General features: G+C 41.5%; 1 protein-coding gene across 1 annotated transcript in view; it reads right to left on the bottom strand.

Moving 5' to 3' along the window:
* Positions 1-5,656: 5,656 nt before the first annotated feature.
* Positions 5,657-17,904, bottom strand: part of SELE (selectin E) — a 62,017-nt gene continuing 49,769 nt past the window's right edge. Inside the window, exons 3-13 of the mRNA XM_086342653.1 lie at positions 17,800-17,884; positions 16,586-16,972; positions 15,469-15,576; positions 14,641-14,823; positions 13,345-13,530; positions 13,058-13,246; positions 11,259-11,435; positions 10,605-10,715; positions 9,724-9,745; positions 7,854-7,926; positions 5,657-6,915 (exon numbers count right to left, since the gene is read on the bottom strand). Of these exons, the coding sequence (XP_086198779.1) occupies positions 7,869-7,926; positions 9,724-9,745; positions 10,605-10,715; positions 11,259-11,435; positions 13,058-13,246; positions 13,345-13,530; positions 14,641-14,823; positions 15,469-15,576; positions 16,586-16,972; positions 17,800-17,836 (1,458 nt within the window). The 5' untranslated portion in view covers positions 17,837-17,884 and the 3' untranslated portion in view covers positions 5,657-6,915; positions 7,854-7,868. The remainder of the gene's footprint in view (positions 6,916-7,853; positions 7,927-9,723; positions 9,746-10,604; positions 10,716-11,258; positions 11,436-13,057; positions 13,247-13,344; positions 13,531-14,640; positions 14,824-15,468; positions 15,577-16,585; positions 16,973-17,799; positions 17,885-17,904) is intronic.

Raw genomic sequence — 17,904 nt, 5'->3', positions numbered from 1 at the left:
AAAATCCCATGGACGGAGGAGCCTGGTGGGTTGCAGTCCATGGGATCGCTAAGAGTCGGACACGACTGAGCGACTTCACTTTCACTTTTCACTCTCATGCATTGGAGAAGGAAATGGCAACCCACTCCAGTGTTCTTGCCTGGAGAATCCCAGGGACGAGGGAGCCTGGTGGGCTTCCGTCTATGGGGTCACACAGAGTCGGACACGATTGAAGCGACTTAACAGCAGCAGCAGCAGCTTTTTGCCCTAGCAGGTATCAGGGCCTACAGGTACCTTTGTATTTCTAGACCTAAGATGTAAAGGAGATAGACTGAATATAAAATTAGGACCCATATGGTGGAAAGCAATGTAAAGGAAGAGCTACTGACATAGTCAGATTAACATTTTTAAAAAAACAGTACAAAAATTGTGTAGCGCTCAACACTCCATATTTATCACCTTATTTAACCTTTATAAAGCTTAATATCACTGCTCTCCAATAATTATATTAATATATTACTTCTTTAATATTGTAATTATATTAAATAGTACTGCTTAAAAATTATTATATTTAAGCAGTAATATTAAAACAATAATCCAGTAATTATATTAAATATTACTGCTCTCCAGTGAATGTAATTATTATCCCCAATTTTAAAAGTCTCAGAGAGGTTAAAAAAGTTGCTTTAGTCACAATGGTAGTAAGAGACAGGGCTGGGGTTTTGAACCAGGGTCAGTCAGTTCTGGAAACCATGCTGTTGATAGTTAAGCTGCAATTCTGGAAGGAACCCAGAAGACATGTTGAAGTGGGAACCAACCTGGGAGCTAAGAAGACCAAGAAGTGCCAGTGCTCCTGCTATATATACCCCAAAGACATGTCTAGACCTGCGTTTCTAAGTCCTTCCTTTTAATTCTCTCAACCCTTGTCCATCCAACCGGGCTTCCAACCACACACATCCCCAGATACTGCTCTTGCCAAGGTCCTTCACTTCACTGAAGCCAAAAGCCAGTTATCTGTCCTTATCTTATTTGATCAATCAGCTCCGGGATTTCACTTCCCTAGTGACTCAGCAGTAAAGAATCCACCTGCCAATGGAGGAAACTCAGGTTTGATCCCAGATTTGGGAAGATCCGCTGGAGGAGGAAATGGCAAGCCATTCCAATATTCTTACCTGGGAAGTCCCATGGACAGAGGACCCTGGTGTGCTACAGTTCATGGGGTCGCAGAGTCAGACGTGACTGACCAATGGTGCACGCGTGCACGCCTGAGTTTCCTCCTGCTTCCCTGACTAGTCCTTCTCTACTTCATTTGTTGATTCTCCCTCATCTCTCCAACCACCAGACCTTTGGAGTGCTCCACTGCTCACTGCTTTCTCTCTTCTTATTTACCTTCATGGACTTGACAACACAATCCAATCTCTACACTTTGATGACCAGCTAGATGCTGATGACTTTCAAATTTATATTTCCAGCCAGGCCATCCTTGTGCCCTAGGAATGTTCTCCATTCCTAACCAAATGCCTCCTTGATATTGCCATTTAGTTCCTCAATAAGCCTCTCAAATTGTGCATGTACTGAATTGAACTTCTGAACTTCCTCCATACCTGGTGGGTTCTTCCCACAGCCTTTCCCATTTCAGTAAATTATAACCCCATCCTTCCAATTACTTAAGCCAAAGCTTTGGAGTTAACTGGGACACCTCTCTTTTTCTCACGACTCATATCCAATATGTCACCATCTTTTGTCTTTCTCATGAAAATATTTTCAGCATTCAATCACTTCTATTTTATTATGAATCCAAACCATCATCATCTCTCACCTATATTATTGTTGCAAAAGCCTCCCATCTGGACTCCATTTTTCTGCTCTTTTCCTCTTATGGCCTGTTTTCAACAAAATAGTTTAAGTGATTCAGTTAAAATGAGTTTCATTCAGGGGCCCATCTGGAAACAAAGCTGACCCCAGATGAGTGAATTCTTCCCCCACTGAAGAGCCTTTAATGGAGGGGCCACTTGCAACAGGTAAACAACAAGGTTAAGGAAACAAACAAGAGAAAATGAGTATCCGGAGCCTGGCAATACAGGAAGCTATTGCATCCTTGGGACTGAAAACTCAAGGAGAAGACATAGTGTATCAGTGAGGACTGGGACCCTGGGGAGAAGTCCCCCATCAGAAGATGTAGTAGAGGAAGGAGGCAGCTGCTTCCAGAAATAGCACCAAAAAGGGAAAAGAGTGAGTACGAAATAACCTGACCACTCTCTCTTCTCATTTTCTGGTCTCCTTTTGTTGTTGTTTAGTCATTCAATTATGTCCAACTCTTTGCAAACCCATGGACTGTAGCCCGCCAGGCTCTTCTGTCCATGGAAAATTCTCCAGGCAAGAAAAGTAGAGTGGGTTGCCAGTTCTTTCTCCAAGGGATCTTCCCCAACCCAGGGATTGAACCTTCATCTCCTCCATTGACAGGTGGGTTCTTTACCACTGAGCCACCAGGGAAGCCACTGCATTGCCTCTTAATCCTACCTTATGGAATCTCTAGGATATTACCTAGTTCCTTTATTTCTAGCCATCAGCTTTCTCTTTATTTCCATTTTATGCTGTACTGTTGCCAAATATATTTTGCTGCATAACTGGATTTAAAATTTTTGCCTTCTGAGACAACTCATTCCATTTGTGAAAAGCAGTCCTGCTTCTTAGGATGAGCCCAAATCTGCTTTCGTTCATCCATTTATTTATTCATTCATTCAATAAGTATTTGTTGAGTATCTACCATGTTTCAGGAATAGGCCAGGTTCTAAGATTATAGCAATGAATAAGGTAATAAGTTCCTACTCCTAAGAAACATAGAATCTAGTGGGGAAGACAGATGTTAAACAAATAATTATTTAATACCAATCAAAGAAAAGAAGAATATGGGCTATGAGAACATTAAAGAGGGGACCTGGTCTAAGGCGTCAATTGTCATGAAGGGAAATTTAAGCAGAGAACCTGAAAGATGAGGAGGAATCAGGGACACAAAGAGTAGGGGCTTTCTAGATGGGGAAGGGGAGTAACTGCAGACAGAAGAAGCTGATGTCTCCAAGGCAGGCAGAAAAACTTCTCCACTGTGGATGGAGTACAATTCCTGAAGTGCTGGTGTGAAATGTGGTTGGGAAGTGAGCAAAGACTAGATTTGTGTGCTGGTTGTGTCAATGACTTGAAACCACAGTGCATCTTAACAGCCAACTGAGAACCTAGAAACTAATGAGTTTGTGGGGATTTTATCAAGTAGTCCAGGGGTGGTAATAAAGACCCATTCTGAGGGCTCTCAGCGGGAATCAGTTGATGAAAGTTTTTAAAATAGCTATTGATAGGATTTTGCACTATTGGGAGATCAAGGAAAAGAAAACATCTCCTTGATTTTAGACTTTAATCTTATAAACCAGCAGCCTGACTACATATGTGCATAACTGAAGAGAGCAATATTTTAATTTCTTTTGGCTTAGAATCTTTTGGGAGAAGGCAGTTAAAGTTTTAAGGTACAAACTATATTTTTTCGAACTGAAAGAGGACCATGAGCTCTTCCTGTTTAGGTAGATTTTTGTGTTCTTTCGTTAAAAACTTCTTTTCTAATCTTTTAATCTGCTGACACCAAGAATTGTTCCACTTTGCACTACTGTATGCGCTCTACTTGTCTATGTCCGTTTGACTTGGGTATCTTCTGAATACATTTAATTTGTTCAGTCTTCTCTTTGGGGGAACCTGGGAAAGCTAATATTCCTGCTTCCTCTGCATTTCTAACTGATGTTTCAAGTGTGTATCCATTTCAGTCCTACATGAAAACATCCCTAATTAGCAGGATCTATACTGGTTTTCGCCTTTTCTTTAACTTTAGTACTTTGAGCTAAGAAGAAGTATAGAATCAAAGTGAAAAAAACTTTAGCCTGTACCAATGTTATAGCCTTTTTTTTTTTTTTTAAGTCTGGCTAACCAAGCCAAACATTAAACCCTGTTTTCTTAGGAATTTCAGATATTCCAATTCTTTGATAACAATGAGATTCACAAGGTGGTTTTTAGCTGGGTACACACAAGGCATTTTGCATTGACACTATTTTAGCAAAGAGAAGGCACACGTTCTCTGTAGGAAAAACTACTGTCTCTAACCCTGGAGAATAACTGAGTCTGGAGGATAAAACAAGGTGAATTGGTTGACTTGAGTAACCTAGAATTGAAGCTAGCATGATGCACAGACTCCAGAAGTCTTTGTTTCATCATGCTTAATGATTGTTTTTAGATTATTAATATTTTTCCAACAACTGTACAGTCTTGAAGCCAAAACCCATATGTATACTATTTCATACACACTAGGGTGGTGATAATCAAAATGACAGGCAATAACAAGTATTGAAAAGAATGTAGAGAAATAGGAACCTTCACACATTGCAGATGGGATTGTGAAAGGGTACTGCCCTTTTGGGAAACAATTTGGCAATTCCACAAAACGTGAAGCATTAAGTTACCATATGACCCAACAATTCCTCTTCTGGGTATATGACCAAGACAACTGAAAATATAAGTCTACTCTAAAACTTGAACATGAATGTTCATAGCAGTGTTAGTCACTATAGTCAAGAAGCAGAAACAATCCAAATGTCCATCATTTGATGAATGGAAAAAGAACATGAAGCATATTCAAACAGTAGAGTATTATTCAGTAATGAAAAGGAATGGAGTACTGATACATGATAGAAAAAAATGGCTGAATCTTGAAAGTTCAGTTCAGTTCAGTTGCTCAGTCGTGTCCGACTCTTTGCGACCCCATGAATTGCAGCACGCCAGGCCTCCCTGTCCATCACCAACTCCCAGAGTTCACCCAAACTCATATCCATCAAGTCAGTGATGCCATCCAGCCATCTCATCCTCTGTCGTCCCCTTCTCCTCCTGCCCCCAATCCCTCCCAGCATCAGGGTCTTTTCCAATGAGTCAACTCTTCGCATAAGGTGGCCAAATATTGGAGTTTCAGCTTTAGCATCATTCCTTCCAAAGAAATCCCAGTCTGAAGGACTGATCTCCTTCAGAATGGACTGGCTGGATCTCCTCACAGTCCAAGGGACTCTCAAGAGTCTTCTCCAACACCACAGTTCAAAAGCATCAATTCTTCAGCGCTCAGCTTTCTTCACAGTCCAACTTTCACATCCATACACGACCACTGGAAAAACTATAGCCTTGACTAGATGGACCTTTGTTGGCAAAGTAATGTCTCTGCTTTTGAATATGCTATCTAGGTTGGTCATAACTTTCCTTCCAAGGAGTAAGCGTCTTTTAATTTCATGGCTGCAATCACCATCTGCAGTGATTTTGGAGCCCAAAAAATATTATGCTAAACACAAGATGCTGGACGTAACAGGCCACATATTGTAGGATGATTCTATTTTTATGAAATGTCCAGAAAGGTAATTTATAGAAGGAAAAAGTAGGTAAGTAGTTATCAGGGACTGGAAAGATGGAGAGTGACTACTGTTGGGTCCTGTGTTTCTTTTGAGGGGTGATAGAAATGTTCCAGAATTAGATAGCAGTGATGGTCACAGGATCTTGTGAATATACCGAAATCCATTGGATTTTATATTTATAAACAGTGAATTTTATGGTATGTGATTTTTACCTAAGTAAAATAGATTTTTAAGAGCCATTACACAGGATAAATATAAACATGTTTATTATCAAACTTTACAGAGCCATGTTACGTACAATAGCTGTGATTGTAGACATTTGTTGTTCAGTCACTAAGTTATGTCCGACTGTTTTACAACCCCATGGACTATATATAGCCCAGCAGGCTTATCTGTCCATGGGATTCTCCATGCAAGAATTCTAGAGTGGGTTGCCATTTGCTTTTCCAGGGGATCTTCCTATCTCAGGGATCGAACCCACATCTCCTGCTTGGGAGATGGATTCTTTACCACTGAGCCACCTGGTAAAGCCCAGGTATGACATTAGCTTAATAAATATGTACATAAAACATTTAAAATAATAACTTAAAATACTTGTACTGAATTAAGACTTAAGGCATTTATACTATATTCAATGCAAGCAAAAAAGAACACAACCTCTAAAAGCACTTTAGTGCTTAGTCGCTCAGTCGTGTCTGACTCTGACCCCATGGACTGTAGCCCGCCAGGCTCCTCTGTCTATGGGATTTCCCAGGCAAGAATACTGGAGTGGGTTGCCATTTCCTTCTCCAAGGAATCTTCCCTACAAAGGTATTGAACCCACGTCTCTTGCATCTCCTGCAGTGGAGGCAGATTCTTTACCACTGTGCCACCTGGGAAGGTAAAAATACTTTAAAAAACACTGAATCCCACAAGGATCAAAGTGACTGAGACTGTACTTGCTGCGCTAAATAGAATTTTCACTATTAACAACTTTTCACATGTCATCACCATGTGGCATGAAACTTTTGTCATTTTCCCCCGTCTATTAATAGAATACCTACAACCAATTAGTTTCCTCTAAATTCTTGACAATTACTCATCCCCATAACAGCAACTACAGAGTCAGCAGCTGAAACACCATGAGGGACAAAAGAAAGAAACAGTGCCACTAAATATTGTATTACCCCCACAAGATTTCAAAGTGAGTGAAGGGTGAGTTAGGAAAGGAATCCTGAGATTCTAGAGCCTTAGTCTCTTTGCTTTTGCATGGACAAGAATATCCTTCCCTTCCAGTAGCCATCCTTCCCTTCCAGAGCCAGCGCTGGAAAGGAGAGAATTGAGTCTTTTTTGGTGGCAGACTGGACTTGTTCGTTGGATTTTGTCCACTGAAGTCCTCATGGGTACCATGGCCCCACCTGTAAATGTAGCCGGTGGATGCAGTAGGAGAGAAGAGCTGGAGACATAAGCAGACCTCTCTGTCTCTGCCATCTTCAGGGTATTGCTCTAGTTCCCTAATTTGCTTGTGCTCCTGCAATGAGAGTGCATGACATCAGGATCCTTAATATTTTGCATACTAACAGCAACAACAAAATTCCCCTTCTAGCACAGACAGCTGTGTGTACTCTCACGAGGCTAGTCCAAATATGAACAGCAAATAGGAACGCTATCCTATTCAGTTGGGATAGTGAAACGATTCTGTATGATACTGTAATGATGGATACATGTCATTATATATTTGTCAAAACCCACAGAATGTACAGAACCAGGACTGAACCCTAATGTAAACTTTGGGATTTAGTTAATAGTGATGTATCAAAACTGGCCCATCAATTTTAACAAAATACCATACTAATGTAAGATGTCAATGATAGAGGAAATCAGAGGGTATGAGGAAGGTATGTTGGAACTCTGTTCTTTCTACTGATTTTTTTCTGTAAACCTAAAACTGCATACATAAAAATGTCTATTAATTAAAAAAAAATCTATTCAGAGGCAACTTGAACCTTCCAAATTCTCACAAAGCAAAGCAGAGTGTTTTTAAGAATACAGATTTTAGAGCCAGACCGCCTGAGTATGATTCCTGACTATATAACTTAATAGTTTTGAGATTTTAGGCATTACTCAACTTCCCTGTGCCTCATTTTCTTCATATATATAATAATAAATACAATAGCCCTTATCTCATAGAATTCCTAGCTTAGAGTGGTTCCTAGACTATAGTAAGTGCCATAGCATGGTTAACTATCATTATTATCATTAATGTTCATAAATGAAATGATTCATTGAAGGCAAGATTCTTGTTCCTTTCTTCTCCTACAAAAAAAAAAAAGAAACAACTTTCCATAAAATAACACCAAGGTGGTGATATCCCCCCTAGAAACTAGCAGGTTTGGAGGGTTCAAGAAACAGTAGAATATGTGGAGAAGATGTCTTTTTTCAAAACCATATGTGATTTTCAAATCTTACCTGATTCCTTTGGACTTAAATTAACTTGGAAGGTGTTGAGTAGCATCCATTGGATTTCAGGCTTGAGCAGCTGCTGTGGAACACATGAGAACACCAAGGTAAAGCACTGGTTTCCAACATGAAGAGAAAAATGTGTAAAATGTTCAAGGGCATGCTTTACAATTAGGTTGGTACAAAAGTATTTGTAGTTTCAGACTGTGAATTTTAAATCATAACTAGGCTTCACACACATCGTTAGCAATCAAAATAGGAACGTTACAATCAACACGTTTTTACCAATGAGAAATAAGTTGCTCTATCCCTGTAGCATAAACGTGTGTGCTTTGGTACTCAGTGAACTCTTGGCAAGGATTTTCTGCCTCAGGCTGGTTGTAGAAGCATTTTCCCTGCAAAAAGTTGTAAAGCTGCTTAACGAAGTGCTAGTTGGTTGGCAAGAGGTCAGCTGAATATGGTGAATGAGGCAAAACTTCATAGCCCAATGTGTTCAACTTTTTAAGCATTGGTTGTGTGCTGCGTGGCCCAGCATCGTGGAGAAGAACTGGGCCCGTTCTGTTGACTGATGCTGGCTGCAGACGTTGCAGTTTTGGATGCGTCTCATCAATTTGCTGAGTATACTTCTCAGATGTAATGGTTTCACTGGGATTCAGAAAGTTGTAGTGGATCAGACAGGCAGCAGACCACCAAACAGTGACCATGACCTTTTTTTGTGCAAGTTTGGCTTTTGGAAGTGCTTTGGAGCTTCTTCCTTGGTCCAGCCACTGAGCTGGTTGTCATATAAAATCCACTTTTCATTGCATGTCATAATCTGATTGAGAAATGGTTTGTTGTTGTTGTGTAGAATAAGAGAAGGCAACAGTTCAAATTGATGTGTTTTTTTGATTTGTGGTCAGCTCACTTATTGAGCCTTTTCACCTTTCCAATTTGCTTCAAATGCCAAATGACCATAGAATGGTTGACATTGAGTTCTTTGGCAGCTTCTCATGTAGTTAGTTGTTAGAGGATCAGCTTTGGTGACGCTGTCAATTGGTCATTGTCAACTTCCGATGGCAGGCCACTATGCTCCTCATCTTCAAGGCTGCCTTCTTTGCAAAACGTCTTGAACCACCACCGCACTGTGCGTTCATTAGCAGTTTCTGGGCCAAATGTGTTGATGTTGCAAGTTGTCTCCATTGCTTTACAACCCATTTTGAACTTGAATTAAAAAATTGCTTTAATTTGAGTTTTGCCTAACATCATTTCTGTAGTCCAAAATAGCAAGTTTGATGCATGAAGCAGGGCACTCAAAGCTGGTGCTCTGAATAGGGGGATTCAGGATGGGGGGACACATGTGCACCTGTGGGTGATTCATGTTGATATATGGCAAAAACCACCACAATATTGTAGAGAAATTATCCTCTAATTAAAATAAATTAATTAATTTTTTAAAAAAAGAGCAAATAGCAACAGAGTAGGAAACTATTGCTCTTCATTATAAATAAATAAATAAATAGCAAGTAATGCCATTAGCAGGGCTTTCCTAGGGGGCACTAGTGGTAAAGAACCTGTCTGTCAATGCAGGAGACATAAGAGACTCAGGTTCGATCCCTGGGTTGGAAATATCCCCTCCAGTATTTTTGCCTGGAGAATCCCATGGATAGAGGAGCCTGGTGGACTATTGTCCATAGGGTTCCAAAGAGTCAGACACAATAGTGGTGACTTAGCACATACAACGTCATTAGCAAAAACACATAAATGAGAGAAATGTGCATTAAAATAATGTATAACATAACCACATTTATTTAAGAATGTATTCCAATATCAAACAGCAAATTTCAACAGTGCAAAACCACAATTACTTTTGCACCAACCTAAATTCAAGAATGCAGCTTACCTGGCAGGAGAAAATTTTTTTGCTGCAAGAGAAAGAGAACTATTAATTTGGGCTAAGTGACTTTCAAGGACATTTTAAATCCTGAAGCAATATGACTCTATTTATCAGGGATTGCAAACTCAAGGCCTTCAAGGCCCCTATAATTATCAGAACACAAACATATCTTGGTGACAACAGGGCAGGGTGAATGCAAAGTGTACATTCATGCAAAGAGGACAGCAGCTTCCTAAGGCAGGCAGATAGTCTATAGACTCCACCTGCCAAGTCTGTGTGTCTTCCAGTTGGTCATGAGAAATCTCAAATCAGATTTGATATGAAATTTCCTATTTCATAAATGTCAGAGTTTAGTTCAAAAAAATTTAAAGACTCTGTAGGTCAAACAGATCAAGAGTGTGGTGAGATGTGTTTGCATATTCTCTGTGTGTGCTTAGTTGCTCCATCATATCCAACTGTTTGTGACCCTGTGGACTGTGGCCCACCAGGCTCCTCTATCTATGATTTTTTCCTGGCAAGAATACTGCATATTTCCTGAGATGCTCCCAAATTTAAGCCTGTATCCCAAATACAATTTTTGGAAACATTTTCTTCATTTTCCCAGGAACACTAATTATGGCAGCCTCAGTGCAGCAACTCCTCGGACCACAGAGTTCAAAGTGAATAGCACCCCCTGGAGCTGTACAATGTTAGCACACTAACGTTTGTATTAAAACTTTTCCTAAGATTTCTGCTTATTTATCCTGCAGTTTATTCATGTTTATCATTAAATGACTAGTGATTTGATTCTGATTACATTTTAATCTATGAGAGACAATATGACTCATCAATGAGAAAAAATTTTTTTTCAAAAAACCTTTTTGGAGTACATTCATAAATGCCCTCACCTTTCTTTTGAAGGCGTTTCAGAAGCCAGAAGAGAAATGATGGTATTGTCACAAGGGAGACTCCAGCAGTAGAAAGTCCAACTGCCAAGGGAGTTTGGGACACAGTGGGAGCTAAGGAAACAGGGGGTAGACAGTCATGAGAAGAAATTAAATTTAAAGTCTTCCTGTTGTGTCCATTTGCCCTTTTCTTTGTACACTGGTTATAATGTGCAAAGAAGAAGAGTCATCTAGTCCAATACATGAGGCAGAGACATGGTACTAAAGGCCTTTGAGATCAGCCCAAACCTCTTTGTGAGCTTATCTCCCAGCACAGTCAGACAGAGCTCTAACTTGCCAAGCTTTTACAGCACACCTTGGTTAACCTCTGTCTCTCTTTCTCTGTTTTTCACTCATTTTCCTTTCCCCTCCAATTTCTCCCACTAGCTCTCCTTTCTCCAATTATCAAAATTCCATCAGCATGTCACTCCTGTTTTCTCTCTTCCCTATAGAATGAAATATCCATCCCTTAAATGTTAACCTGGGTAACCTTTCTGACCTTCCTGGTTTGGATATACTGGATAGTTCATTATTGTAGCCAGATAGCTTCCTTTCTTTGCTCGCTTTCTTCTCTCTGATTCCCCCGCCCCAGACAACCACCATCACTCAGTGCTTCACCTTCACAGGTTGGCAGCATCCCAGACCAGTGTCCTGTAGCACCGCAGGTCAGCACTACAGAGCCATTGAGTGTCCATCTTTCAGGACATGCAAACGTACACTCAGTGCCAAGCACGGGCTCCCCACTGCAGTTCATGTTGAGCTTTCCAGAAACGTCCAAACGTGAACATCGTACCACTGAAAATGAGAGCATATGGGTAGCAGTTAAGAAAAATCGCCTGGAAGACTTCTGAAACTGACAGAAAGTCACCAATAAGCTTAAGTACTACATAGTTTTCAGCATGTAGGAAATTAGAATCAAGTCCTTTGGGGCAATCTGCAAAGCAGATAAATTGTATGTGGCTGCCTCTTCATTGGGCTTCCCTAGTGACTCGGTTGGTAAAGAAACTGCCCTCAGTGCAGGAGATCCAGGTTCAATCCCCGGGTCAGGAAGATCCCCTGGAGAAGGAAAAGGCAACCCACTCCAGTACTCTTGCCTGGAGAATTCCATGGACAGAGGAGCAAGGCAGGCTTCAGTCCATGGGATTGCAAAGAGTCAGACACAATTGTGCCTCTTCAGTCCCTGGACAAATGGGAAAACGGCTGTTGTTTTTTTTTTTAATTCCAGTGCCTCTGTTGATAATGGTACTAGAAAGCCTTTTACAGGACCAATGGCTCCTGAGCTCTGTTCTGACATGTGATGAAGTTAGGGTCAGGAGAAATATTTTAGGTAGCCAGAGAGCAACTTATGAGTCTTGAGTACTTACAGATGAGGCCAAAAAGAAAGGAAGATAAGAAGGCAGCCACATCAAATTTATCTGCTTTACAGTTTGGTTTTTGTCTTGTGGTTTTTTGCAACTAGAAATAACTCTGTGCTGTATTTGGCTACAAAAATGTTAGTACCTGATAGTGAACCTTGCTTGTTTTCAGTATCCTCGCTCTTGCTTTATTAAACTAAATTTTAGTGCTTATGTATGTTTTAAGGCTGTCCCTTTAGCTGAGACCATACTTGAAACGTTTTCCTCACTGCTAGTTATAAGCAGTTTCAGAAGAAGGGCATGACAAGAGTTTTAGAGTCAAATCATAAGGAGAAGGGGGTGGCAGAGGATGAGTTGGTTAGATAGCATCACCAACTCAATGGACATGAATTTGAGCAAACTCCGGGAGATAGTGAAGGACAGGGAAGCCTGGAGTACTGCAGTCCATGGGGTCTCAAAGAGTCAGACACAACTTAGCAGCTGAACAACAACAGCAACAACATGTTCTCATAATTCTATTTTGTAAATTTTCTAATGTGATTTCCTTTTAGATTAAGCTTTCTGCTTACTGATGCCAGTTTATAAAGTTATACATATTTATATATTTGCGTATGTGCTCAGTTGTGTCAGACTCTTTGCAATCCTATGGACTGTAGCCCCTTGGTGACTCAACAATAAAGAATCCACCTGCCAGTGCCAGAGCCCATGAGATGTGGGTTCAGTCCCTGTGTTTGGAAGATCCCCAGGAGGAGGGCATGGCAACCCACCTCAGTATTCTTGCCTGGGAAATCCCATGGACAGAAGAGCCTGGTGGGCTACAGTCCGTGGAGTTGCAAAGTTATATTAGCCCAGGACAATTAAAAAACCAGCAAAGCATCCACTCTTATTCCACACAGTCCTTTCCCTGGATAAGCATCAGTTCTTTTATATGCATCTCAAAAACATAAGATGATTGTTGCCCATCAGATCTGGTTATTATAGTTAATGTAGGCAGCTGGTTTCATTTTAAGTGCCCACATGTGCAGACTGCTGTTCTTTGAGAAAGGAGACTCTCAGGCTTACCTTCACAAACTGGGACCCGCTGTGTCCATTGTCCCTGGGCAGTGCATTCAACCTGGGTTGGCCCCTGCAACGTGAAGCCCTCTGCACAGGTGAAGTGGCAGGATGACTTGAAGGCAAAGTCTCCAACCACGGAGTGGCTACAGTTCACAGTGCCGTTCTGAGGATGGCTGATGGCTGCACAGCTTACAGCTGCAACACATGTCCCAGTTTATATTAGCAGATCAGACTTGCCCATTTGGAGAATAGGTTGAGATGTTACAGTAAATCTTGATGCGGAGCCACCTTACCTTTACATGTTGGCTGCTTGTTGTCCCAAATCCCAGAGGAGGTACACTGTAGGTGCTGGGGTCCAGTGAGTTTATATCCTTCCTGACACTCAAACGTACAGGTGGTGTTCCATGGGAGGCTTCCATGGTTTGGGGAACAGTTTACAACTCCATTGTCCAGATTTGACAAAGCATCACACTTAACCACTAGGGATTTGAAAGAACACCATGAAATTTTAAAGAAGAGTGAGATATTCACTTCTTCTTGAACTGGAGTTTATAACACAGTAAGGAAACTACCTTCAGAGGGTAGAACTCAAAGCCCGAGGTTAACTTCTGAGGACATGCACACCCACAATAAAGTTGTTATGTTTTTTTCTTGATATTTTCATCCTCTCTGATTGACTTTAACTATGCTAAGTAGTTCCTGATCGTTTTACCTGGCTTATTTTACAACAGGCAAAAACAAAGGAAAATAGCAGATTCTAGATCAGGATTTATGACTAGTTGTGATTTAAAAAAACAAATCCCAGCATACACAGAACATTCATTTATTTTAGCCCAGCAAGACCTGGAGAATGGAGAAGGAAATGGCAACCCACTCCAGTATTCTTGCCTGGGAAATCCCACAGACAGAGGAGCTACAGTCCATGGGGTCACAAAAGAGTCGGACATGACTTGGCAACTAAACAATAAGACCTGGAGGAAAGAATTTTTTTGTCTTTGACCTAGGAAGATAAAACAGAGAAAAGGATATACTGAGGGTACTTGGTTATCATGATCTTCAATGGTCCAATTGCATGGATGAAATTAAACAGAGAAAGGAGAGAGGAAGTCATTCAGATTTTGACGGGGCAGTTCCACAGTTCTGTGTTCCCTTACATATCATGAGAGCCTCAGAAACACTCATGTCAAATACAGGATCAAAATTTTTCTCAAAGCCAGCTGGTACCATATTGGGCCTATATTCACTGGCTGAGAGAACAAGTTGAATTAGAACTTGTTTAATTAGGATAAGTTTAGAAGGAACTTTCCCTGAAGTGCTGAAAATGGCACAGTGAAGTGAAGTGGTTCAGTCATGTCTGACTCTTTGCGATCCTATGGACTATAGCCTACAAAGCTCCTCTGTCCATGGAATTTTCCAAGCAAGAGTACTGGAGTGGGTTGCCATTTCCTTCTCCAGGGATCTTCCCCACCCAGGGATCAAACCTGGGTCTCCTGCATTGCAGGTGGACGCTTTACCGTCTGAGCCACCAGGGAACCAAGGGGGTGAGAGATGAATTGGAGAATGCTCTATGCTTTCTGAGAGAGACTTACCATTGCATTTTGGGAGAGGAGTGCTCCATTCTCCAGAGGACATGCACCGAGTGGCCTCTGTGCTGCTTGGGAGGTAGCCCTCTGCACAGCTGATGGAGCAGGAAGAGTTGTAGGTGAATTTCCCCAAAGGGTTGCAAACCAGATGTCCATGCTCAGGATGTTTCTGTGCTGGACAGGTCACAACTGAAAAAGGAAAACAAATCAGTTCTGCTCCTCTCTCACCCTGTAGCATGTGGGAAGAACCCTGGAAACCAGAACTACTATTTATCAAACGTCAGGCACCAGGCTTCCCAGGAGGCACTAGTGGTAAAGAACCTGCCTGCCAATGCAGGAGACAAAAGAGACCTGGGTTCGATCCCTGGGTTGGGAAGTTCCCCCGGAGGAAGACACAGCAACCCATTCCAGTATTCTTGCCTGGAGAACCCCATGGACAGAGGAACCTGGCAGGCTACAGTCCATGGAGTCACAGAGAGTCGTACATGGCTAAAGGGATTCGGCAAAGAACAGGCACCATGAAAATGTGTCTGCATTTGTTCACATCATCCAAACCATAAGCCTATGAAGTTGGTACTCTACTGTCCTTGTTTTACAATGAGAAACCTGGGACTTGAGAGTTTTCCTCCCTGTTGTCAAGGTGCCATAACTACTAAGTGGTGGATCTGGGATTCAAACGCAGGAGAATCTGATTTCACAGCTTCAGCTCTTAACCTCCTTCTGACTCAATATGCTCCAGGGAAGGCAAAGCATGCAGACCTGACACCAAAACCAGCTGGGACATAAAGTGCTCCTACAATCTCAAGTGAAGGAAAAGCTGAGACCACGCCTTACCTTGCTCACATTTGAGGCCCTTGAAGCCAGGGTGGCACTGACAAGTGTAGTTGTTGATGGTCTCTACACATTCACCATGGCTGCCGCAGGGTGTGGGGTTACAGGCAGCTGTGGAAAAGACAATCCGCGATAACTATTGTTGTTATGCTTCAACGGAGTTTCTTTGAATTTAGGATCAATGATGTGTAACAGGGATGTCACCAATGATACAGAGTGTCAGAGATTTTAATGGAGGTGCTTGATGAAATGCCCAAGCTGAGTTTTAAGCTCAAAAATTTCAAACCCTGATGTTAATATCAGAGGTAGAGCTGTAACTGGCACCCGAAATAGAAAATTCACTTTATCACAAATTCTAAAGAGAATTATCCTACTGCAAATAAATAACAAGTAACTAAAAAGTGTGTTATACATGTGCATACACACTATATATAAGTATGTGGCGGTTTAGTCGCTAAGTCATGTCTGACTCTTTGAGACTCCATGGACTGTAGCCTGCCAGGCTCCTCTGTCCATGGGATTCTCTAGGCAAGAATACTTGAGTGGGTTGCCATTTCCTTCTCCAGGGGATCTTTCGCACCCAGAGATTGAACCTGAGTCTCCTGCATTGCAGGTGGTTTCTTTACCAACTGAGTCACTGGGGAAGCCTATATTTATATATACATATATGCATATATTTAGGTCTATACTTATATATGGCTTCCCTGGTGGCTCAGTAGGTAAAGAATCTGCCTGCAATGCAAGAGACTCAGGTTCAATCTCTGGGTGCGAAAGATCCCCTGGAGAAGGAAATGGCAACCCACTCCAGTATTCTTGCCTGGGAAATCCCATGAACAGAGAAGTCTTGTGGGCTACAGTCCATGGGGCACAAGAGTCAGACACAACTTAGCAACTAAATCACCACCATACATAAATAAATACATTCTTAACTACATTCACACAAAGAAACAAAAAGAGGCAAATTTCAGGTGTTTAAACATTTCAAATAGAATGTTTAAAAACTGTATCTTTTTAGAACATAAAATCCACGCAATAGAGATTAGTTTTTGTATACAGTCAACAATCTGTCAAGATGCTCACACACAACATCTCCCTCCCACTGCTGCCACAGACTCCCTACCTTTGTAACACAAGGCGAGTTTCTGTTTGGTGCATTTCTCATCATTCCACTTGCCTGAGTCTTTTTCTCTCTTAATATAGATCTCTACACAGTCCTCATCACTTTGCTTATTGTTTGGTTCACCTGGAGCCCAGTTTGTGGCTTCTTTGGTCAAGGACTTATTGGTCCCTATCCAGGTCCATGTACCGTTGATCTTTCTGATTCCAATCCAGTAGTAACTTGGTGAATAGCTGAATGTGGAGTTTAGGTATTCAATCTCTTCCTGGTTTTGAATTGCAACTAGAGCTGTGTAAGTTTTCTGGCAATAATCTCTGGCCTCCTCAAAAGTCATGATTTTCGTGGATGCATGGTAAGACCAGGTTCTACTTTCTTTAAACAGGAGAAGCACTAAGGGGGAAAACATGAAAGGAATGGGAAAGTTTAGCCCTGCTGTGGTTTGAGTCTGTTATCTGAATCTTTTGTTGTCATATTTTTGGCATCTAGTGGCCTTTGTGTGCATGCTGCTCAGAGGCTTCAGTCGTGTCTGACTCTTTGCGGCCCCATGGACGTAGCCCGCCAGTCTCCTGTCCATGAGATTCTCCAGGCAAGAATACCGGAGTGGGTTGCCATGCGCTTCTCCAGGGGATCTTCCTGACCCAGGGATCGAATCCACGTCTCCTGCATTGCAGGTGGATTCTTTATTGCTGAGCCACCAGGGAAGTCCCCTAGTGGCCTTTGGGATGATTCAATTGTTTTTCCAAAGTAAGAATTTCTTGGAAAAACTTTTTCCAAAGTAAAAATGGGTATGAATGGAGACACTACCATCTACTGCGTTTCTCTTTTGTAATTGACCTTCCACTTGGTGCTTACCCACTATAACCTATCAATACACCTACCTAATAGTAGAATAATAGAATAACTAAGCTTTTTTGAGCACTAAATATGCACCATCAAGCACTGTCTGAGGCACTTTACATGAGCCATGATATTGAATCCTCAAAAGGCCTCTGGGAAATAGATTACTTTTGATCACTCTTTATACCTAAGGGATCTGAGACACAAAGAGGTAAATGGCTCCTAGCCCAGGGCACAACACATTATGAGGAGGAGCCCAGGATGCTGCTAAACAACCTACATTACACTTGGAAGCCCACCCCAAGGAAGACTTATCTGGTCCAAAATGCCAGTAGTGCTAAGGATAAGAAATTTTAGTCTATCAACTGACATTGACTTACCGAAAGTGAGAGCAGAGAGATACTGTGACACAATCATGACTTCAAGAGTTCTTTTGATCCAAAGATTAGACTTGAAAATGCTTTTCTGGGGGGGAGGGAGGGAGG

The sequence above is a fragment of the Bos grunniens genome, chromosome 16, assembly GCF_055505025.1.
Source record: "Bos grunniens cultivar Pamir isolate PY7600 chromosome 16, Bosgru_T2T1.0, whole genome shotgun sequence".
Lineage (NCBI taxonomy): Eukaryota > Metazoa > Chordata > Mammalia > Artiodactyla > Bovidae > Bos > Bos grunniens.
The sequence above is the reverse complement of the archived record's forward strand: the minus strand, read 5'-3'. Positions and strand labels throughout refer to the sequence as shown.